Source organism: Metopolophium dirhodum, chromosome 2 (assembly GCF_019925205.1).
Source record: "Metopolophium dirhodum isolate CAU chromosome 2, ASM1992520v1, whole genome shotgun sequence".
NCBI lineage: Eukaryota > Metazoa > Arthropoda > Insecta > Hemiptera > Aphididae > Metopolophium > Metopolophium dirhodum.
Window position 1 is genome coordinate 8,870,463 of NC_083561.1, and position 23,495 is coordinate 8,893,957.

Here is a 23,495-nt window from a genome sequence, read left to right on the forward strand (position 1 = left end):
AATAAGTAATAACGAAAGGCGAAAGCTGTAAAAGTATATATATAATAAACGCCCACTTAAAATTTTAATTATAGTCGTGTTTTGGTATCTGTGGAGTATCATTATTCATATTAATATTATAATATTAGTTTATCTGTGACATTTTTGATAATATAAACATTATGGCTCGACAAAAAAAGTTTTTTCATATTTATATATTATACATATTGTGTCAAATTATTGTCGAATGCATGCGCCTGCAAATGGTCTATATAGATCTCTGATAAAATAATGTTTTATTTTGGTATATTCATGAACATATTACACATTATAAATATAGCATATTTAACATTTAAATACAAGTAGAACTTAAAATGATTGGCATAGTATATTTAGATATTAAAAAATAATTAATTGTTTTAAGTTTTTTAAATCTTTTGTTTATTGATATTAAAGGGCATAGCCAAGGGGTGATAAGCGAGACACTCCCCTCCTCTGAAGTCTGTAACCAACAAATATATATTAATAATTAATGAAATTTTAAATTGGAGAACAAATGAACGCTATTTTTTGTCCCGGTACATCTCTCTCAAACATAAAACATCACAATGGTTTCCCATAAAGTAGCAATAGTAGCTTACCTTTACATGATATGAAACCCTCGAAGTTTTGCGTTAGCACTGTAAATGTCGAGGAATTAAGGGGATTCCACTCAGAGTGATTTTCTGTCTTTGCGTCATACTTAGAGTTACATAGCGTGACATAGGATTTAGACGTGTTCTTTGCCAAACGTAACGATTGATATAGTGAAACGATAATTATTATTCTGAAAACAGATTTGAATTTTCCTTCAAGTCTTATTGAAATAGACTTTCCCACATTTTTATATTATTCCCAAAAAAGGTTATTCTAAAAGAGTAATTAAAAAGTTGTCATATATTTTGATAACTTTAATATTTTAGATCCTGAGTGGAACAATGAATGTATTGATTTTACAATGATGTGTGTATTTTTATATTTTAATTTTTTAATTTTTTTTTGTATCTGTGTACACGATCAGTAGTCGAAATATTGCTTTGATTTTTAACTTCAGTATCTTGTTCGATGGAAAAGTGAAAATCGTTGGTGAATTGGGAAGGTCAAAATTTTAAATTCCCAGTAATTTTCAAAAGCGCCGTGATAAACAAAATAAAAATTAAGGGAAAACGGGAATTTTTACGCAAAATCAATTTTGGTTTTTGGTGTAACTTTAAAACAAATGTAGATACATGACATTTTGACTGAATATTTGTATTAGCAATTTCTATACATCATAAAATTTTCAAAATATTTTGATTTGTTTTGAGCTGTTTACGGACATTTTCAATTTCCAATTATTTTAGTTTTTTTTTTTATGAATGGCAATAAAACTTTATTTGTTAAGTAAAAAAACTCGTAAATTTAAGACAAGGCTCCTATTATACTGTTACAATGACATTTGAAAAATATTAAAAATCCTTTGTCACCGTTTTTTTTTTCTTTTGATATATAATATTCAATTAGGATTAAGTTAAAAAGGTGACACAAATGTAATATTACCAGTTATATGTTATTTATGTTACCTAACAAACAAACTTTAAGATTCTGAGCGGCTAAGCCTAAAAGTATAAATCGATTCACAGAATAATACATATCGTAATACAGTACCAGAATATTAGGTACCTACCTATACTATATCAATAATAGTAATGGTCTTTAGAAAAATTAACGTGCTCGAAAATTTAATGCTGCGGGCCGATGAATGATGAACGTACTAATAATATATTATTATAGCCCATAGGTACACCGTACACGTCGTCGCCTGGGAGATTTTCGAATTGATCGGTCTCTGTGTTGGAAGACTTATATTTAGCCCGGAGAAACCACTTCGATTTTGGACGACGCAACCGGAAAGGATGACGAAAACGAAGAACATTTTGAGGAGTTAATTTTCTTGCACAGTGATATATTGCCGAGCAGCGATGCGTTGTCTCTCGCAGTCTGAGCCTGGATCTCAGATACCCGAGACAGCACAACTCGGCTACACTGTCCAAGAAAACGATGATTCATCGGTAGTTCAGGACGAATCCATTTTATCAGCCTACAGTTATGCGCAGTCGGGTGGCGACGCGCCGTCCTCGGAGTTGGGGCCTGTCGATCCCACTCCGACGTCCGAGGGCGGACCGCTCGGCGACGTAGTGATGCCAGCTGCAGAATACATATTATATGCAGACATTGAGCAGCCGGCCAAGGATTTAACTGTGGTAGATGGCAGTGTCGGCCTGGCACACCAAAGGCCCAAGGATCAGTTTTTAAGGGGCCCCATAATGAAATACAAATTTTACTTGACATTTTGGTGAGAAAATGCTCACCAAATTTCAGAGTCGATGACTCTCCCCTTTTCATCCCGGGGTAATTCCACATCGGCCGCGTCTTTACCGATTCCGCAGCACAAAATCTCTGTTCACTCTGTCCGCGTGTGGTTTGTCTATATTGGTCTTCGCCGTTCGTCGTCAGTCATCACCGTCAACCGTAGTCGCTCCCGCGGCCGTCTCGGTCTGGCCTCGCCAGCTGGGCAAGGTCGTCACGCGTCCGATCAAACGCGCCCGTGACACCCGTCAACCCGTGGGGACCGGTCGTTGGAACGTGCAGAGGTGACCAGTGGCCACAACATTGCATATCCGCACCAATTCGCCATCTCGTATCCTCCCCTCCTAGTTTATTGTGTCTCCTGTCTGTTGTATTTTTTTTCCTGTTTAATTTCCTTTACTTATCTCAAATATTATTCACTTAATAAATTTCAGTTTTTTCTTTTTTGCTCTACTTTTTTTTTTTTAACATATTATATCAAATTGTATAACAACAGCAACTGTTTCCAAAATTGTTTCTGTTTTTGAAATTATATTCAATATAATTAATTATTTCATTTATTTTGTGAACACAAAAAACTACTGTTGTTTTTTTCGTATTGTTAAGTGTATAAATCAATTTTTACAGATTGAACAACTGTATAATTATAGACTTAAGTTGTATTATCGTAATCCGAACAAATCTTGTAACGGGTATGTTTTACTGTACTTACTTGGAAATCACTTTTCGACGGTATGTGTGTTTTGACAGTTGTACAATAATATAATTATAGGCATAACAGCCCTGCAGTGTTCGAACTTATCTAGATGAATATCTAGATAATTATTTGTTCATCTTCTATCTTATCTAGATAAATAGTTACAAGGTATCTAAACGTTCATCTTAGATATTTTTTTTACTAATCTAAATAAATTCATCTAGATAAATTTTTATTGATAAAAATGACAAAATTGTACAAACGCATTTTTAAATATTTATACAGATTCTCAAACAAAGTTTATGGTTTATAATAATAATAATGTAATTATTTTTATTTATATCATTATTATTATGTTTCTAGTGCCCAACTAAAATATACCTAAATTTAAAACCATTTAAAAAATAGTTGTATATTTTTTTTTATCTAGATAAAAAAGTACTAATCTAATCCGAACACTGACAATAGATGGTACGTCTTACAGAGTGGAAAGTGTAATACATTTTCGTAGCACGTAGGTATATAACATAATTATATGAATAAAGCGTCTACGTGATGCAAGGCTGGGCATTAACGAGTTAAAAAGTTAAAGTTAAGTTAAAAAGTTAATTTTATTTTAACTTTTTCACTTAACTAGTTACTTTTGGCTTTTCATTAACTTAACTGTTAACTTACTAAATTTCTTTCTTAATTAACGTGAAATTAATGAGTTGATTTTTAATTTTAAGAAATAAGTTAAGTTAATTCATTTTGTTTTTAATTTTATAATATTTCACTATTTTGTTTTCATGTCAAAAAATATGTATCGTAAATTGTTTAAAGTTAAAAATGTATATCATTAGAATCTAACTTATATGGAAATAGTGTATGAAGTATTAACCCTTTATCCTATAATTTAGTTTTGGGTTGGAAAAAAATTAAGTACGCTAGCGTTGTATAAACAAATTAACTTTTTTTTAACTTAATAAAAAGTTAACAAAAATTGTGTATTAACTTTTAACTTAACTGAGTTAATCTATAGTTAAATTAACTTTTAACTTTTAACTTTTTGTTATTGATGCATATTAACTTAACTTAACTGAGTTAAAAAATTCATTAACTTGCCCAGCCTTGACGTGATGTGTCTATAATAATTGTGTATAAGCATGTATAAGTATTAAGTATAATCATTAAATCATTCATTGAGTATACTAGCATAGTAGTATACTTGTGTATACTCATTGGTTATTGGTATATAAATTAGTTTTTGATAAAAATTGAGAATATATGATTATATAGATCGGTACATATATTATTTTTCGTATATTTTACATAAGGTCGCCCGCAGACAAGTGCGCAGCTGCCGGAAAGAAAAAGACGTGACTTATTATAATATATGATAATATATGCGCCATATGTTCGGGAAATGGTTCGTCTTACACGTTTAGTAAATAGATCAAATTACTTCAAATCAATAGTATTAACATTATATTTTATTCTACGTAAAAACTTTTTTTATATCTTTTTCTTTTGTTTTCTACAGCAGGTTGCTTTTGTCTTGCAACCTTTTAATAATTTATTCAATACAAAAACTATAGTATTCTTTAATAATATGCGTGGTCAAAATTATTGGAACCAAATAAAATACTATCGATAAAATCGCACAAAACTTAATCTGGATTTCACTTTATTTTGCTCAATTTCGCTTAATCCGAAAAAAAAACATATCTGCCAGATTTGTAGTAAATACTAATGCCCAATACTAAAATTAATTACTTTACTTACAAGTTACGATAATATCATAAGATATGCCTACCTATAGTAATATTATGGGTTGATATACAGTCTTCGCTCAGAATCGTTATTCATATACAATGATATATTGATATATCATTGAATTCAAATTTAATACCATCCATTACAGTGACTCACTTGTAACCTACTGTACAGCAAAGTGACATCCACTTGCCCACCCATTTTTACTTTTAATTGTTGATAAATCAAAGCACCATACTCAATGATCAAACAAATTCATATAGAATACATACTTTTGTAGCAGAGTTCAATAGTAAATTTAGTTTTAGTTTTTGAAAGAATCTTTTTTTAATTATATACATGGAAGACACAAAAATTAAGAAAATACACATTTTCTAATTATATATAAATAAAAACAATTTAACATAGGTAATATGTATAAAATTATCTCACAGCAATGTTTCATTAAAGTTTTCACTTGTTAATCGTTTTCTTTTCGGTAAACTTTCCGTGGACGAGGTACATTTAGAGAATTGTAATTGGCCATCCTCCAAATCTGAAAGTAACGACTGTGTGGATGACGCACTGGTATCACCAAAACTGAGATCTACTGGACTAGCAGTCAGTACACTTTGACTGAATAAATAATCTCGAAATGAACTGGAGAGCGAATCTCCGGAAGTCATTAAATAGTAGGGATTAGATGATACAGAGTTTAGACTCTGTCGGCTTGGCAAATTTGAAATACTTGAATCACTGTTACAAGGTTTCATTTTATGTATGTTTGAGTTTGACAAAGCTACTACAGGTTTACGACTTCTCGGTGTCATCATGGTTTCCTGAAAAAAGTATTGTGTAGTAAATTTAAATTGATTTATACAATATGAATAAATATAACTTTACACAATTTAGTAGCGGTTAATTTTAAAAAGCATACATTGGTATTTGTGCATATAAAAACTTCTTGAGTACCTGCATAGATTTGGTCATTTTCTGAGCTGACTGCGTAATGGGAGACATATCGTCATTAGGATGTTGCTGATGTGGCGTAACTGCTGATGGAGTACTAGTACAACGTTTAATACGTTTAACAACATTGGGCGTAGAAAAACAATCAACTGGTGTATCAAGATCCAGTTTGGGTGAACAATGGTCTTCAATCTTTGAGTATTTAATTTCTTTAATTGGTAATTTTTTTGTGCCATTTTTCTTAATTTTAAATGAATCATCCTTATTTTCTTTATCTGAAGAAGTAGCTGTGGATGGTTTGGTTTTTTCTTCTGCAAGCTGAGCACATACCAATGGACACAACATGCAAAGATTAGTATTTACATGCAATTTTAAGAAATAGGAATAGCACAACACATAAAGCACCATTAGTAAATAACATTGATAATTTTAATTTGGATTTTTTTTTATACGTACACGGTATCGAAACTTTTTGAATTAAGCAATTAAAATTTTTTATTACGTTTAATAATATAAATTATATACAGTGAAACTTCCATATAACGAACTTCCATTTAACGAAATTTTCTGTTTAACGAAATATTTTTAAGAACTATGACCTTCATTGTTAATTACACGTAAATTTATCTCCAAATAACGAATCTGATGTTTCTATATAACGAAATAATTATTCGATAAAAACCAGTTTTTGTAAATGTTGTCACTATCAAATTGATAGTTTATGTCATAGTTCTTGAACAGAGAACAACAATCACTCTGCGAGATTGTATTTCTAAGGTAACGGAAACTTGGAGAAGTATTTTTTGAAGACTTGACGATATAGAAACTTTTTACGAAAGAAGGACAATTTTCAAAAATAATAAGCAAACAAAACTATTACTGATTATTTCTTTTAAATTATATTTAAGGTTAAAAATTAATTAAGCTGTAATATGATGTTTGATGTTGTTTTTACATACATACAATATACATAATAAAAAAAATAATAAAAAAAAAGTTGAAAAAAATACGTAATTCTATTTAACGAATTCCTCTATATAACGAATTTTTTTTGCTGCTTATTCGACTTCGTTATATGGAAGTTTCACTGTATTATGTTTTGTCTATAAACTTTAAATATGTTGATTAATACAACAATAATAGTTAAAATGTATAATTTAACGAATTAGTTTTAATTTTTTTTTAACATAATTTCTTATTAGACAATCTGTTACAATTATAGAACATTTAACTTAATAGATATAATAATAATACATACAGTGAAGATACCTCCCAGTGTAGGAAGTTCGTGAATATGTAGTTTAATGAATTATTTAAAAGTAAATATGAAATATATACCTAATTGTAATCCAGAAAAGTTAGAATATAGAAAAACAAAATTAAACCAATTTAATATCAGTTTTACTTTAAGAAGAAGTACATACATTTTATGCAAAATAAAAATTAATTTTCAATTTTATAATTTTTATATTAAACTGGACCATATTGAATAAATTAATTTTTGAAATAACTAGCTTTTATAATAAATGAAAAATAAATAAATGTATGGTATCATTTTTCAAATATTTATACCAGTAAGGTGAGGTTTATCAAATCATACAAATAATAATAGCCAATATTGTTGTTACTGTTATACATGTTGGATAAGTATCTTTATAGTTGTTTTAAATTTAAAATAAATTTTTTTAGTTGCTTAAAAAATAATTTAGATGTAGAGAAGAGTATGAACATTGAAGATTTTTTGATAAAAAATTATGTTTTTCTTTTTAATTATAGTTTAATATGTTCTAATAAATTAACACTTAATAATTTCATTTATAAATTTCTATTAACACCAAGTTAGCTTTAATTTTTTGGTTTAAATTTTGATTTCATATAAATATATTTTGTTAGTTATTAGTTATTAGTTATTATGTTATGTGGATAGATATTAAATAATTATTTTTACAATACAATAATAATATGTGACTTATTACTTTTAGTTGCTGTCGTTCTGCAGACTTCATTGAACCTTGTTTAAACTTTGATCCTTTTTTAAAAATGTGTTTCTAAAATACAAAATACAATAAAATTATATAATATTATCAAATATTCAGAGTATGGCATTAAAATTACATACTTTGATAGAATTTGTAAGACTTCTATTTGGTGTAATAACAGAATTGTGATTGCTAACACGTTTAATAAACATTCTACGCTTTTCTGCAGATTCTGGTAGATTATGTACATGAGCATATAATTCAGCCAATGCTTTAACTGTTGGATTTTCTTCATTTTCTTTAGTGGTAGTTGTACGATCAGTGAATGAAAACACTGTTGTAGCAACTGTACCTTCCTCCTATTGATGTATTGTATAATTTTTTAGATTTATTTATACACAAAATATTAAAAAAATAAAACAATGTTATACCTTAACAGGTTGTAAAGTTTTTTTGGACCAATAAGCTCTTATATCTACAGATAAATTTGGTGGGATTTTGAATAAGTCAAATCCTAATTTAATCATATAAATGACAATATGTGATAGATTTTGAGTTATCTGATAAAGTTCTTCTGCTGGTAACTATATATTATAAATATACATTATACAGATTAATTTTAACTTAATTTATTTACATATTTTTGATAACAATATATGCAGATGTATATACAATTATATAATTAGGTAGTTATTTATATACCTTTCTTGGAACAATTAAGTGACCAGTAAATAATGTTGCTAAATTGTCTGGTGGCATTCTGTTCTTGTCTGAATGTAAAGCAGTGAAGTGAAGTAATTTTATGATATCTTTTAATAAAACCAAATTATCAAATGGTAATAACAACAACAAAAGTTGTAGCGCTCTCAGTAAACGTTGACTGTTATTGTTAATCTCCATTTTCTGACAGAATTCTGAAATATAATCATGATATATGTTTGATATTGTCAAAATTTTGAATAAGGATACCTGATATTTGACAATATGCTGGATAAAATGCTTCTGTCATTATTGGTTCAGGTTGTTCAGCTAAAAACGATTTCAAAACAGTTGCACAATCATGCACAGTAAACTGTCCGTTGTATAAATCTAATGTTTGCCCTTGGTTTAAAAGTGCTTTCAGTTCTTGTTGTCGGGTGATTGAACCATTTCTACGAAATATACCTTCTTGCATGACATCTAAAAATATTTATTTTAGGTTGCATTACTAATATTTTAGTAAGTATATGTACAAAACAAAATATAGGTACATACTTTCTTCTTGAGACAAGAAATCAATAAGTTGATATACTTGACAAATTCCTTCTTGAGTAATTGGTGCTCCATCCATAACGCCTTTCACGGAACATTTGTCTTTTTTCATAAAAGACCATTTAATAGGTTTGATTTTTGATTTTTCTTCAACTGAACAATCCCCTCTGGATATTAAAAAGAATAAGAACAAATGCAAAATAGAAAAACTGAATGTTTAACTCACTCTTTAATGTTAGATTCCAGTATAAATGACAAATGCATTCGAACCAAAGTGTAAAATTGTTCAGAATCTTCTATTCTAAGTTTATTAGCTAGTTTCCAATCTTCATTCATATCCAACAATTCCATTGCCATTTTGATTTAATTGTAGGATTTTAAAAAATAGATGTGAAATTATAAAATCATTAGCAGTACCTACCTATATTTATTTTGCTTAATCTAAACAGGAGAATAAGAATATATTGTTAGTTGACTATGGAAACATAAAATAATATAATATTTAATTTAAATACCAGAAAATCCAAAACTTTCAATGGACAAAGTGTCGTAATCATTATGAATTCCTGAGTAGTAAACAACGATATTATGATGTAAATAATAATATGTAATATCGAATTGAAAAAAAAGTAACTAAAACATTTTTAGAGTTATAAAAAATATACAAATCAATGATACACACAGCCAAAAAAGTAAACGAGTAACATAATCAAGAATCATATATTTTTCAAAACACTTAATTTTATTATTATTCTGTATTTACTTGAACAGTAGAAGTGTTGAACAAATGAACAGCTTTAATATTTTTTATAAAATTAATAATTATAACGGTTTTTATTTTAATGTTTTCGTTTTTTACAACTACTAAACCGGAAGGTAGGAACGGATAATATCGTGTTCGCAGGGACGCAGTGCGGGATCACGATGCGACCGTAGTGTTCCCGTCGTCTGGCCACACTGTTCTCTGCTGGACGTCTATTAAATATCATTCTTATTATTATTATTATTATTATTATTGTTTTTCAATAATTATTTTTATTTTCCCTAAAAGTCGTGTTTTTCGGGTTTCGTTTTTTATTTTTCCTCAACAGTCGAGGCCCACCGCCTTACGAGCGTTTACTATAAATACGTTGTGCGTGCCGTCAACGCCGCACGTCTTCGGCCCAACGACATGTCCTCCGTGACTCCCGCCGCTTGTAACACGTTGCCCGCAACTCCTCCGGCGGGTCCGGCCGCGTGATAAATGATAATCCCCTAAAAAGCTCCCAAGTACTATTTTCCGGACGTCCTGCTCGGCATTTCGACCAGACGACCGTGCACCCCCGGAGGCCAAATTCCTACCCACACGTACATCACTTGGACGACCAGTGTGTCGTAGCACTGCAGCAGCCGCCGATCCGTCGTCGTCGCGCGTCTGGGCGGAATAGAAAAAAAAAACAGTCGACGGGGCCGCCACAAATCTCGAACGGAGATTTCCAATAAAACATGGTCAAGGACGTCCGGTACTGCTGAAATCTCATCCCACAGAAAGCCGCGTTCACCTTGTTGACGTCATTTTTTACAGGCACCGTCGTCCAGGCGTGGTGAGGACAAATATAATATTTTAGTCGCGTTTTTGTGATATTTTTTTTACATAATTTGATTTTTTTCTACGGTTGTTATTATTTTTGCTGCGTTATTGCGACGAGTATTCCCGGCGATCAACGATTTACACGTCTATAGTTACAATCATAATCATAATGTCTATAATAATTCATAACAATAACAATTTTCGTATATTTTAATTTTTTAATAATCAAATCATTCGAAAACGACGTTATCTACGTTTCCAATAAACAGGTGCGATAAACCACCCAGGTACTTATTACGTACTTCGTCATTCTATCTAATAATAATAATATTAATTACGACCAATGTAAATGTAACAGAGATAAGAAGATATGTGTCATTACTCATTTGTGTAGTGGTTTTTTTTTATGTATTACTCGCGTTGTGTGTGTTTCTTTTTTGAATGATTTATGTACATTATGTGAATTGAATGTGTGCTGAATATTGATCGTGTTAATCGCAAAACTTATTTGATTTTGATTTTCTTCGTCTTCCAGTTGCAGGTGAGAAATTTTTATTTCTATACATGTTGTCCAGTGTTTATGGTAATACCTATTGCAATTTGCAAGTTAAGTCTGGTGTCGAGTATGTTTACACTGTTGCGTGTATAGGAATAAAACCAGATATTTTATTCTCACTAATTTAGTTTCTATCACCATGTGTATAAGACAAATATGTATTAGCAGTCATTCATGATAACTTGTTTTTCCTTAAACCTACATGGGTAAATTATGGAATTTCTTTTGACTAATATGAAATTATGGTTATAAGTAAATTATTTATGTTTATTTTATTGTTGGTACCTGATTCTTTCTATATTTCTCACACTTATTGATCAGTTACATATTTTATATGCATAATATCTAATACTCGCATATTTTATTCAAAATGTATGTTGTTATCTCTTCTACATATCTCTGATTTATGTTAGTAGGTAAGTGATATATGTATATATACATTTTTAAAGAATTTATGCTGGGTAGGTAGGCTTTAGACCTTGAGAATCAATTTTGTTCTAATGTGTGATGTTAAGTTGTCTGTATAATGTATTACACTAGCTGCCTTACTGATTGTTATTATCATTTCAACAATACCTACTTAAATCTAAGATATTGTGTACAAACAATGATTAACTTAACCTACCTAACTATGTTAATAATAATATTTTTTTATTGATTTAACTCGCGGCGACACTGGCTTTGGGTGTTAGATTTAATAATTATGTACAAATTATAATAATAATGGTAAACTTAAATACTAGTTGAAAATACAAAAAGAGAGTAATGTTAAATCATGTTGAGAAGATTGATGGCGATGATGAATTTGATTGAGGCCGCAATTGAGTTGGAGTCCTGGTTGAGTGCTGCTGAGAGTGAATCCGGGAGCATAGTATTTTTTCTGGTCTGGGCTTATATATGACGTTTGGTGATAATGTGTTTAATGTTGATGTGCAGTGATAAGGGCCAGCAGTCTACATTTTTTTTTGATTGAAGTAGCGTTTGGAATAATAGATTGGATAATTTTGTGAGTTTAGATTTGGTTGATCGATCGGTTATTCTTGATCTTACCTTTTCAATAATTTTTATGAGAGTGGGTACTTCTGCGTTATAGTAATATATTACGATACTGCTACATAACTTACATCAATCGTTGTTTATTAAAATATTAAAACACAACCTATATTTCTATAATAAAATATTCAATCATACTGTGATGGATAAACTTTTTTTTTAATGATAACATGTAAATCTCAGTTAAAACCATGGTTGGAATGTATAATACAGTAAAGTATAAAAACGTATTATATGTACAGTTCTACAGTATAAAACTACTTAGTTTGGAAACATACTGTATAAAAGTTTTTTTTATAGCTCCACTCAACAGCAATTATCAGGTATAATTCACCAAGTCTTTGTGATTTAATAATTTGTATTTTGTTATATTAATTACTAAGTTAATCTTAATTAATATTTTACTACATTAATATTTTTAATAACAAAAAAGAAATTTGTTTTTATTTTATTTTACATATTCTAAATTTAAGAAAATTCACCAAGTTGATCTAAGTATTATATGTTTAAAGCCCTGTCCAGACCAAAGAAAAATTTGTTGGAAACACGTGTTTTTCGACATTGTCATCAACAATTTTTTTGATCTCCTGTCATAAGCGGTAATATAAATATTCGTCAACGACAATATCAGGAACATATGTTTCTAACCAATGGTTTTTTTGTCTGGACTCCGGTCTGAACGTATGATAGATTTTATACGGGTATACTACCCTGGTTAATACCTATTGTACATGTTTATATTTATTATTTAATGATTTTTAAATATTAAATTAAATGTTCTTATACTAGGTACTGTATAGGTATTTGATGTATTATTTTTAGTTGTTTCTATTGATTAGACTATTTTTAAACAGACAAATAAAACAGGTTAATACTATTTGCGCTAATAGTGGCCTTGAACTTTTCCTGAGCTTAATAGCTTAAACCATATTATTTATTATATCATAAACAATATTTTTCATTAACATTCAGAATGAAAATAACATAATAAATTAATCACATTATTTGATACTAACTTGTTAAGTTTATACTTATATGCCCAATTTATTAAATATATTGTATTTTTATTTTATGCAGCATAAATATTTATTTAGACATTTTACAAACATTTTGTTTTTGATACATTAATAGGCAATGCAAAATTTGAGAACTGTTGGGTCATGCGATCCTTACGAGTACATCATCCTGATTGATTCTGACATTGTGTAAAGGCATTATTAAAATGTCGTTTTTGAGTGGCCTCAAGAAAGTGCTTCACTTAGGTAACAATGAAGCGAAAAAGAAGAAAGTATTCAACAACATCCATATGGATTGTGACGTTGATGATTTTTGGGAAATGATTGGTGAACTTGGTGATGGAGCTTTTGGCAAAGTCTACAAGGTAGTTTTTTTAAATGATAAGTATCAATTAAATATAAATTACGAATTAAATATTAAATTAGTTAATAGATTATACAAATTATATTTTAATTTTGCTTAAAAATAAAATGTATATTTTTGTCTTTTGTTCCACTTCAAATATTCCATTATTACCTATTTATTGTTATTAAGTATATTAAATAATAATAATTTAAGAACTATTACAAGTATTTCATTTTTTATTTTGTTCAATTTTCGAACCTAATGAAAAAAATTATTTAGAAATTATTTTAATGTAAAACTGAATATATAATCTTTAGTTTCTACTTATTATTTATTAGGTGTTAAATTAACTAATCTTTTCTAAATACAACAATTTGTTTGACATTTTAGGTTAATTAAGTAAAATTAGATTAATTATGAATAAATAATTGTTATAATAAAAAAAAGTTATATTTTTTCTGTATTATTATATATTATTAAGGCTCAACACCGAGAAACTGGACAGTTGGCTGCTGCTAAAATGTGTATTTTAGAAGGTGAAGATGATTTGGCTGATTTTATGATTGAAATTGACATTTTAGCCGAATGTAAACATTCAAATATTGTCCAATTATATGAAGCATTTTTTGTTAATTCTAAACTTTGGGTAAATTATAGCTATAAATTATTATTTCTATTTGTATCTAATTTTAATATCTTTAATAGATGCTGATTGAGTATTGTGATGGAGGTGCTTTAGATTCAATTATGGTAGAGCTGGATCGTGCATTAATTGAAGAACAAATAGCTTATGTTTGCAAGTATATGTGTGAAGGGTTAGCGTTTCTTCATAAATGTAAAGTTATACACCGTGATCTTAAAGCTGGAAATGTACTTTTAACAACTAGTGCTGGTGTTAAGATTGGTAAGTTTTTATATATTATTATTGATGTATTAATATATATTTATTAACATATTTTACAGCTGATTTTGGTGTTTCTGCTAAGAATAAACAAACATTACAGAAACATGATACTTTTATTGGAACACCTTATTGGATGGCTCCTGAAGTAGTTTTATGCGAAACTTTTAGGGATAATCCTTATGATTTTAAAGTAGACATTTGGTCTTTAGGGATAACACTTATAGAATTAGCACAAATGGAACCTCCAAATCATGAAATGTCTCCTATGCGTGTATTACTTAAAATACAAAAATCTGATCCTCCTAAATTAGAACAACCATCTAAATGGTCTAAAAATTTCAATGACTTTGTAGCACATGCTCTTATAAAAGATCCAGTTCAAAGGCCAACTGCAGATGATCTTCTTAAAGTAATGTTACTAGTTAATCTACTTATAATTAATTTGTTATTAATTTTAATTTTTTCTTCTAGCACCCATTTGTCAATGGAAATATAGATCCAAAACCAATCCGAGATTTATTGCTTGAATATAAGGCAGAGGTGGTTGAAGAAGAAGTTGTAGATGAAGAACCTGAGGTAAAAAAATATTTATTTACATCTTATATTCTTATGTATTTAGCTTAAGTCTAGCACTGTCGTGTGTATCTTATTATAAAATTGTAAATACATTTCCTAATGATTTGATTCCTTGTGTACGCATTCATTTATATTTACATTAACATAAATAAAATGTATTCACATATTTATTTCCATGCTTACGTAGTCTACACGTGATAGGAAGTACAGAAAAAACAGGAATCACTATCAAAGGGTTGGTGGTAAGTTATACTAACCCTTGTGTGCACAGTCCAGTTATATATTTTATTTTTGGTTAAGCATGTCCACTAGGTAAAATATAATTTTGTATGATAATGTATTGCTAATATAGTATTAAAAGATTAGTAAAATGTTGACTAGCTATCTTAATATTGTATAATTTCATAGGAATCACCACAATCTACTCAGTTACCTCCCCTGGACTTGGATGCAGTCGAAGATGACACTGTGTCTGTTAAAAGTGAACCTGAAACTAAAGGTAAAACCAAAATGTCAAAATAATATGCACCTTATATTTAAATATTATATTATACAGTATGTCCCAGAAGTCCCGTATCACCCTTAGTATTCCCATGGAAAATCAATATATTGACAGTTTTTTTACAGTAATAAGTATGAAAATTCTGATTGAATAGCATAATATTCGTTTTTCATTCAAAAATTATCATAACATTTTTTAGGCAAATAAGTTATTTAAATTTCCAAGATAGCCATTTTGTTGATTGTATTTTTGAAAAGTTCAAAAAAAAAAAATATTAAAATTTAATGAAAATTGTCCAACTTAGTTTGCCCAGAGCTAATTATTATTTTGAATTTCTAACAATAATAGTTATGTTACCTAGCAAAATACGATTTGCATGTTAATTATTACAATCACAATGATTTTTCGGCTAAAATTAAAAATAATAATTAGATCTAACTTAGGCGATTTTCATAAAATTTTAATATTTTTTTTTTAACTGTTTTAAAAAATACGATCAACAAAATAGATATCTTGGAAATTTAAAAAACTTATTTGCCTAAAAAATATTTTTGATAATTTTTGAAATTTTGAAAAAAAAAATTGAATATTATGCTATTCAATCAGAATTTCCATACTTATGACTGTAAAAAAAACTGCATTTAAATATATTTATTTTTCATGGAAATACTAAGGATGATACGGGACATCTGGAATTTCTGTATATTATATAATTTAATGCTTATATGTTAATATTTTTTTATTGCATAACATATTTTATACTTGAAATATGAATTTTGTTCAAGTAGTTGTAGCTGAAGTGAAACCAAAAATACAAAATAAACGAGAGATGGACGAAGAATCATCAGATAGTAAAAAAATCAAAACGGACGAAAAAACCTTAGAAGTTTGTGAATCCGAGCCAGTTATTTTGTCAAAAGACATTTCTTCTAAAAAAAATGTACGTTAACTTTTACAGTGAAACCTTGGTGTCTTAAGAGGATGTCAGTGCACTATTTGTTTTCTCTCTCTGGCCCACGCGCAACATTTTTTTATGCTTTTAAGTAATCTTAGAATAAAATCACCCATTGCAAAAAAGATAGAGGATAATATTTTTGAGGGAATGACATATTGATTTTATAATTTAAATATTGTTATTTGACTTTGTATTCGACTTTCAAAATAAACAAAAAAATATTGTAAACTTAAATTATGTTTAAGTGGTTTTGAGACAATATTTAGACAAATGGATATGTCATTCCCTCAAAAATATTATTCTCTATCTTTTTTGTAATGGGTGATTTTATTCAAAGATTAATTAAAAACATGGAAAAAATGATTCTGCTTAAATGTGTTTTTGTCTATGTTGCGCGTGGGCCAGAGAGAGAGAGAAAACAAATAGTGTGCTGAAATCCTCTTAAGGAATCAAAAAAAATTTGACAAATCGCAACTTCGAGTTATCAAGGTAAATTAAAAATACCTGAGTGGATGATCAGGACTAAAAAATTTGACATACTGATTCTTTGAAATATCGGAGTTTGAGATACTATGGTTCCACTGTATAAATATATACTTAATATTGCATATAATTAAATATTTGTAATTTATTTATATTTATATATAACTATTACAACTTATTTGATTATATAGGTGGTAAAAAAACATTCGGAAAACAAAGGTCCAGCACCACCACCACCACCTCTGCCACCACCATCTTCAGTTGTGAAATTAGTATCAAATGAAGAATCACTGAATTTACCAATTGTATTAAAAGTTCAGGATACTAACCAAGAAAAAGAAAAAGAATCAGTGCCTGAACTTAAAGAACTTGAAGTACCAAAATCAAAGAATAATGAGTATTCAGAAATTCACGATTCTATTAACAATAATTCTGAAACAGAAAAACAGCCTATTCATATTGGTGAAGAGGAGAACCGCTCTGTATCTATTCAATCAATACAATTACGTAAACATGATATATCTAGCTCTAGACCTATATCAGTAGCTGCTAGTAATAATGGTCCAATTGTAAACTCTACGGAAGACTCTCAAATAAGAACTAGAAGACGGAGTTCATCTGCTTCTAATCGTAATCAAAGAAGGCCTTCTCCTCCATCTTTGGATAAGGTTTTACAAATGAATCAGAATATTGAAAAAAATAAAGGAAAGATGCCAACTGCTGTTATGAATGAATTAGCTGGGAGACTTCAAAATAACCAAGATGAGACTGATCGAATAAACAATAAAGATAATAGTAAGTAAAATTGTGGTTTATTTAAAATTAAATAAAAATTACTGTTTTGATTTGGCATAGATAATTAATTGGTTTTCTTCTATAATTTTAGTTGAACAAAATGACAATTTAATCAATGGAGGTACTTTGGTAAGGGTGGGATCTTTGAGCGCAATTGATTCAAAGGTTACTGTTGTAACTACCACACATCCACCTGTTCTTCAAACACATCCTCCAGGACTACATACCCAAGTGATTATAGTTGCTGATACAAACACTAAGTCACAGGTATATTATCTAAGGTTAAATAACTTGCAATTGTAATCTTAAAATAATTTTTTATTTCAAGATTGAGAAAAAAGATGAAGTTGTTGTCATAAATTCGTCACAAGCTGACGAAGAAGAATTAGATGCTAGTCATGTGTCTGTTATAACAGTAGGAGAAGAACCTTCTGCTAAAGAATTAGGTCCATGGAATAGTAAAGAAGAGGTTGAAGTTTCTAAACCAATTTGTGTACCTGTGAATACGGATACCAATAAAGTGAAAATGAATGGACGGGCTACAATGGTTAAACCCAGTGATCCAACAGAAGTATACATTGTCGTTAACAATTCAACAAATGTACATAAATCGGTAATTATTAAAAAAAAAATTCAATTGGTCTTAACTAAAAAATATTATTTATCATAACATGTAATTTTTTAGTCAAAACATTCTGATGGAATTGTGGTAAATAATAAACACCATGTTTCACCAACACGATCTACATCTCGTTCACATTCAGATAGTGGATCAGTATATAGTAGTGGAGGCCAGCGAACTCCACCTTCAGCTGCCAGTACACGTACATTTGATAGATCAGATGCAGAGAGTGTTTCAACTACGATTAGTCATGATAGTCGGAGTAGTAATAAAGAGAATAATTTGCCTCCTCGAGAATTTGAAGATGAAGTTGTTTTACGTAAAAAACCAGAGTATAGCAGAGTAAGTATTAAAATTTAAGAAGAAATTGTACTGACATTAGTTCACTCTGTTTTACCAACGTATAACATTACAAATTTTACATTAATAAAAGTTAATTTTACTTTGTTATTTTTAATAATTAAAGAGTAAAAATATAAATTAGCTCTAAATTAGCTATTTTTAATATTTTAACTTTAGAACAATGTCTAATAATTGTTAAGTATCTTCAAAGAATTTTTCTTTTAACATTAATTATCATTATCATAAAAAATTGATCTTTTCTATCTGAAAACATGACAGTTGTTACACGTATTTGATTTAAAAATTGCATGATTTCAGAAAATTTCACAATCAATACTACTTGTATTTTGTACAAACCAACATTTTTTTTTACTAAATGTGTTGTTTATAGTGTGAATAGTATTTTTTTAAGGGGCATCAACATTCCTGATATTTTCAGGTTTTCCAAGAGTTTAGGAACCTTCTCAACAATCTGACAGTTCTGTTTTAATTTACTATTTTTTTTTATTGTGTATGTCTGCAATAAAAAAACTTCATAATAATTGTTTTAACCAAACTAATTATTATTGTACTAAATAATGTGTAAAACATTTTTAGGAAATGAAGAGGACTAGTCGAAATATAAGTAAAGAAGAACTAGAAATAAGAAACATGAAAAAAAAGACAAGAAAACGAACAAGAAAATTTGAAGTAGATGGTGTAGTTGTGACAACAACAACTAGCAAAGTAATTTATGGTGATGAAGATTCCAGTCATGGATACAATGATCAGATATTTAGGAAACAAGAACTAAGAGAACTAAAAATGTTGCAAAAACAAGAGCAAAAACAGTTTCAAGATTTATCATTTAAAGCAGTCATATCTAAAGAGCAACAAGATAAAAAGTTTGAGCAGGAAAGAATGACATTAATTAAACATTATGAAGCTGATTTAGATACAATGGTCAAGCAACAACGTCAAGCTGTGGAGAAAGCTGAAACCCAGCAAGAGGCAGATTTAAGAATGACTTCTAAAAAAATTCGCTTAGAACAAGTAATAATAATATTAAAATAAAAATTTGTATTCACTTTTGTTATTTATTTAATATTATTAATTTAGGAGCGAGAATTAAAAGAATTCAGAGAAGGTCTAAAACAAGAGTTACGACTATTAAAGCAAGAAGTAGATTTAAAGCCTAAAGAAAGGCGGAAAAATTTATTTAAGGATAAAAAAGAGAAGTTAGAGACTGAACATGAGGAGAGAGAAAAATTATTCCTTGAGAAACTAAATGAAAATCATGAAAGTTCCTTGAGTAGACTGAGTGATGCTCATCAGGAGAAAATTGCGCTTATGGAACGTCAATATTTACAACAGAAACAACAGGTATAAACTGTGTGTAAATGTATTTAGAAATGTTATGTTGTATCTATTTTAATTACGGATATTTGAAACACGTTTCTATTTATTATTTTTATATTATATGTTTTCCATTTTATTATTATTATTTATTATATATTTATTATTTAATAAAAAAATATAAATATAATACTATTAATAGTTTGTTTTATTTTTATAACATAATAGTTAATGCGAGCTAGAGAAGCAGCTTTGTGGGAGATGGAAGAACGGCAAATACATGAAAAACAACAGTTAGCTAAAAGACAGCTTAAAGATGGTTTTTTCTTGCAGAGGCATCAAGTACATTAATAATGTACTTATATTTAATTTCTATAATTAATGATTTGTTTTCTTTTAGATGTTAATAAGACATGAAAAAGAATTGGAACAGATGAAACGTATGAATATACGTAAGGATGAAGAAATGCAAAAACGACAGGGTGTTGAAAAACGATCTTTGCCTAAACGTATTCGCTCTGAAATGAAAGCACGAGAGATGATGTTCCGTGAATCTTTAAGAATAAGTATGGCAACTAATCCAAATCCAGATACGGAGTATGAACGTAACCGGCTTAAAAAATTTCAAGAAAATGAGAAAAAAAGATATCGTAATGAGACGCTTGCGTTTGAAATGAAGCAGCAGCGACAGCTTGAAGAGCTTAGAATCGCAAATGACACCACTATTAGAGAGCTTGAACAGCTTCAGAATGAAAAACGTACTACTTTAATAATTTTTCTTTTAAATTATGTAAATTATAATAATTTAATTTTTCACAATAGGTAAAATGTTGATGGAGCATGAAACAACTAAGTTGAAAGAGCAAGAAGAGTTGTATGCTCGTGAGTTGAGAGAATGGAAAGCTCATCTCAAACCTAGGAAACAGGTAATTTTGTGAAAGTATTACAGTTGTATATATCATTTATGTACAAAAAAAGTTAGTAATTTTATAAAATATAATTGTATTTTGTAATGCTAATGGATGTAGTGTCTTGAGTTTGAATTATCTAATTAATAACTAGTAATTTATTGTAATTATTTAAATTTTCATGAAAGTTCTTCTCTTAATATGTCAGTCAGCTTATTAAATTATCTTAACACTTGTAAATAACTATTATTTTTAACACATTATAGAAAAAGGGTAGTGTAGCTAGAAAATTACATTTAAACATCCACCAATAGTTTATATTTTTTATCAGAACCTTGAGATGGAGTTGGCGAGACAAGCCAAAGGGAATTCATGGAACAGTCGCTATTCATTGCCTTCATCCCCTGGCAACACGTTGCTCAGACGAGAATATTCGTTTTCATCACTTCTCTCTTCTCCTCGATTGTCCAGTTCTTCATTTCGTTCTCCTGGCTCAGGATTTCTCCCTAGGCGATGTGCCAATCAATTTCCTAATCATTCGAACCAATCCACAATGTAAACATTTTTGTATACTGAATGAGCTCTAACTAAAAGATGGCATTTGAACAAACATTATAGTACTATTCCAAATGGTTTACATGTCATCATTTGGTTAATGGATAGTGTGTTCCTAACCTGGTTTATGTTATTCCATATATTAAGTAATATTTAATTTAAAATAGATTTATTTTAACAAACATTGTCCTTAAAATATAAATTATAAAATATATATTTCATTTTGGATAGAGTTTATTTGTGTGGACTATGTGTTGTACAAATGTAAAGTGCTATATAGAAATTGAATAATTATATAACATTAGCAGATGTCATATATATTTTAATTAATTTATGTAAAACAATATACATTTTATTTTAAATGTATAAAATAGATTTTCTTATAAATACTTAATATTTTTGTTAAAATTATTTGTTTCTAATTTATTATTTTGTAAATATTATTTTAATTTTATAACACAAAAATGTATCTCAATGGTTTAGCAGTTGTTTAGCTTTTCTTACTTGAACTGAATTTAAGTAAAAAGTATAAAAGGCTCAATAATTGATAGTTTCAAATTTCCCATCAAATAATAGTTAGTTAAATAATATCAAACATTAATATAATTATCTGAAAGTTCATGATTTTTCTATAGTATTATCTGTTTTTCTGTAACAATTATTAGAAAATGTTTTTTTTTATTTATTATTCATAATATGATAATAATCTATACAATTATATTCAATGCTTGGTATTATTGAAATATTATATTATGTATGTATCGTTGTATATTTTTTTCATCACTTAATTGGAGAATTTTCTAAATCAAAATTTAAAGACTGATGTGAAATGCCCTTTTTTTATTATTGCAAATTATTTAAAATCAAATTACAAAGTAGTTAATCACCAAAATACCTATAGGAAATATGAAAAAAGTAGAAGATACTTAAATTTAAATGTAAGCATGACAAGGAACAAAACATTGCTTAGTTTTCAATTCATAAATTATTCATTTGAAACACTATTGCATTTATTGTTATTTAATTGCACTGATTATGCTTATTTAATGGTTATAGAATATCAATTTCAAGCTTTTTTTGATATAATTTTTTATTGTATACTACAATTCTATATTTTGTATTAATTTTTAAACAATGATACTAACTGACTTCCAATATTTTATATATTAAAGTTATTATAACTCATGTAATAACACAACAAATTGAATGAAAACACGCTTAATTTATTTTGCATCCTTTTATCCTTGCTTATTCTCGAGTGCTGCTGCAATAAAAATTTTATGTAAGTAACTGTATATTAATTTGTTTTTAATTTAATTTTAAGCTATTAATGCATGTTTTAATATTTATTGCCAAGAAATAATTTTTTATTTTGTATTGATTTGAATCTCATATATCAAAAAAAAAAAAAAGTTTATATAATATATATACATAAAATATTTAGCATGAATGATAATATAAATTTAATATCTGTTGAAAGCCTACAATGTTGAATCTTGCATTATGAATCAGATTAAATTTTATTATCTGTGTATGAGTACTTTCTTCTGCCTATTATAGGCTTAGTGTAGGAGGTATAAACATATCAATATAAATCATTTTACTACACTAACAAATTAAATTTCAGAAACTTGAAGAACAGTTTGCTATACAGTTGGAAGAACAAGAAGCAATATTTGGGCCGGCAAACAATATGTTGCCAATTAATACTAGCCCACCTTCTCATCATCGTTCTTATCATCACAGAAGCTCTACTCGCAGTAGTCTATCATCTATGTCAGCAGATTGACTCTTCTGTACATACCTTTATGTACTATATATTTATTTTTTTGTTGAATTTTTTTTAGCCATATGTGCCAACATTGCCCTCATCCCCTGTTGCTATTATAATACAATGTATATTTCATTATTCTTAAAAATATTAAGTTTTGTATACACGATGAAGTTTAAATATATAATATTTATAGATACTTTTTTAAA

General features: G+C 28.5%; 2 protein-coding genes across 8 annotated transcripts; one reads left to right on the forward strand and one right to left on the reverse strand.

The window, feature by feature from the left end:
* Window positions 1-5,178: 5,178 nt before the first annotated feature.
* On the reverse strand, window positions 5,179-10,021 carry LOC132939769 (rho GTPase-activating protein 19). 2 transcript variants are annotated; one of them, XM_061007128.1, is made up of 10 exons: window positions 9,513-10,021; window positions 9,224-9,438; window positions 9,001-9,164; window positions 8,716-8,925; window positions 8,449-8,660; window positions 8,178-8,330; window positions 7,887-8,105; window positions 7,744-7,815; window positions 5,771-6,085; window positions 5,179-5,637 (listed from the first exon to the last, which is right to left on the reverse strand). In XM_061007128.1, the coding sequence occupies exons 2-10, from the start codon at window positions 9,352-9,354 to the stop codon at window positions 5,248-5,250; spliced, it is 1,866 nt and encodes a 621-aa protein (XP_060863111.1). In that variant the 5' UTR covers window positions 9,355-9,438; window positions 9,513-10,021; the 3' UTR covers window positions 5,179-5,247. The 2 variants fall into 2 exon arrangements, with proteins under 2 accessions (XP_060863111.1, XP_060863112.1); XM_061007129.1 differs by lacking the exon at window positions 5,771-6,085.
* An 84-nt stretch (window positions 10,022-10,105) lies between these two features.
* LOC132939768 (serine/threonine-protein kinase 10) lies at window positions 10,106-23,495 on the forward strand. Of its 6 annotated transcripts, none has more exons than XM_061007127.1 (18): window positions 10,106-10,580; window positions 13,308-13,557; window positions 14,020-14,184; window positions 14,244-14,442; window positions 14,502-14,851; window positions 14,914-15,018; window positions 15,427-15,517; window positions 16,306-16,460; window positions 17,150-17,753; window positions 17,845-18,020; window positions 18,082-18,366; window positions 18,439-18,717; window positions 19,315-19,749; window positions 19,816-20,079; window positions 20,281-20,394; window positions 20,453-20,810; window positions 20,875-20,978; window positions 23,143-23,495. In XM_061007127.1, the coding sequence occupies exons 2-18, from the start codon at window positions 13,399-13,401 to the stop codon at window positions 23,302-23,304; spliced, it is 4,005 nt and encodes a 1,334-aa protein (XP_060863110.1). In that variant the 5' UTR covers window positions 10,106-10,580; window positions 13,308-13,398; the 3' UTR covers window positions 23,305-23,495. The 6 variants fall into 6 exon arrangements, with proteins under 6 accessions (XP_060863110.1, XP_060863105.1, XP_060863109.1 ...); XM_061007122.1 differs by lacking the exon at window positions 23,143-23,495 and adding an exon at window positions 21,292-22,728; XM_061007126.1 differs by lacking the exon at window positions 23,143-23,495 and adding an exon at window positions 21,292-22,728 and having other exon boundaries at window positions 16,309-16,460.

What these genes read in the sequence shown, in the direction of transcription:
- LOC132939768 (XM_061007122.1), top strand. Translation starts at nt 13,399, where the DNA reads ATGTCGTTTTTGAGTGGCCTCAAGAAAGTGCTTCACTTAGGTAACAAT. An exon ending in ACATTTCTTCTAAAAAAAAT is followed by an intron (nt 16,461 to 17,149) that starts GTACGTTAACTT and finishes TTGATTATATAG; the next exon opens with GTGGTAAAAAAACATTCGGA. An exon ending in AATAAACAATAAAGATAATA is followed by an intron (nt 17,754 to 17,844) that starts GTAAGTAAAATT and finishes CTATAATTTTAG; the next exon opens with TTGAACAAAATGACAATTTA.
- LOC132939769 (XM_061007128.1), bottom strand. Translation starts at nt 9,354, where the DNA reads ATGGCAATGGAATTGTTGGATATGAATGAAGATTGGAAACTAGCTAAT. An exon ending in CTGGAATCTAACATTAAAGA is followed by an intron (nt 9,165 to 9,223) that starts GTGAGTTAAACA and finishes TTTAATATCCAG; the next exon opens with AGGGGATTGTTCAGTTGAAG. An exon ending in AAACTTTACAACCTGTTAAG is followed by an intron (nt 8,106 to 8,177) that starts GTATAACATTGT and finishes ATACATCAATAG; the next exon opens with GAGGAAGGTACAGTTGCTAC.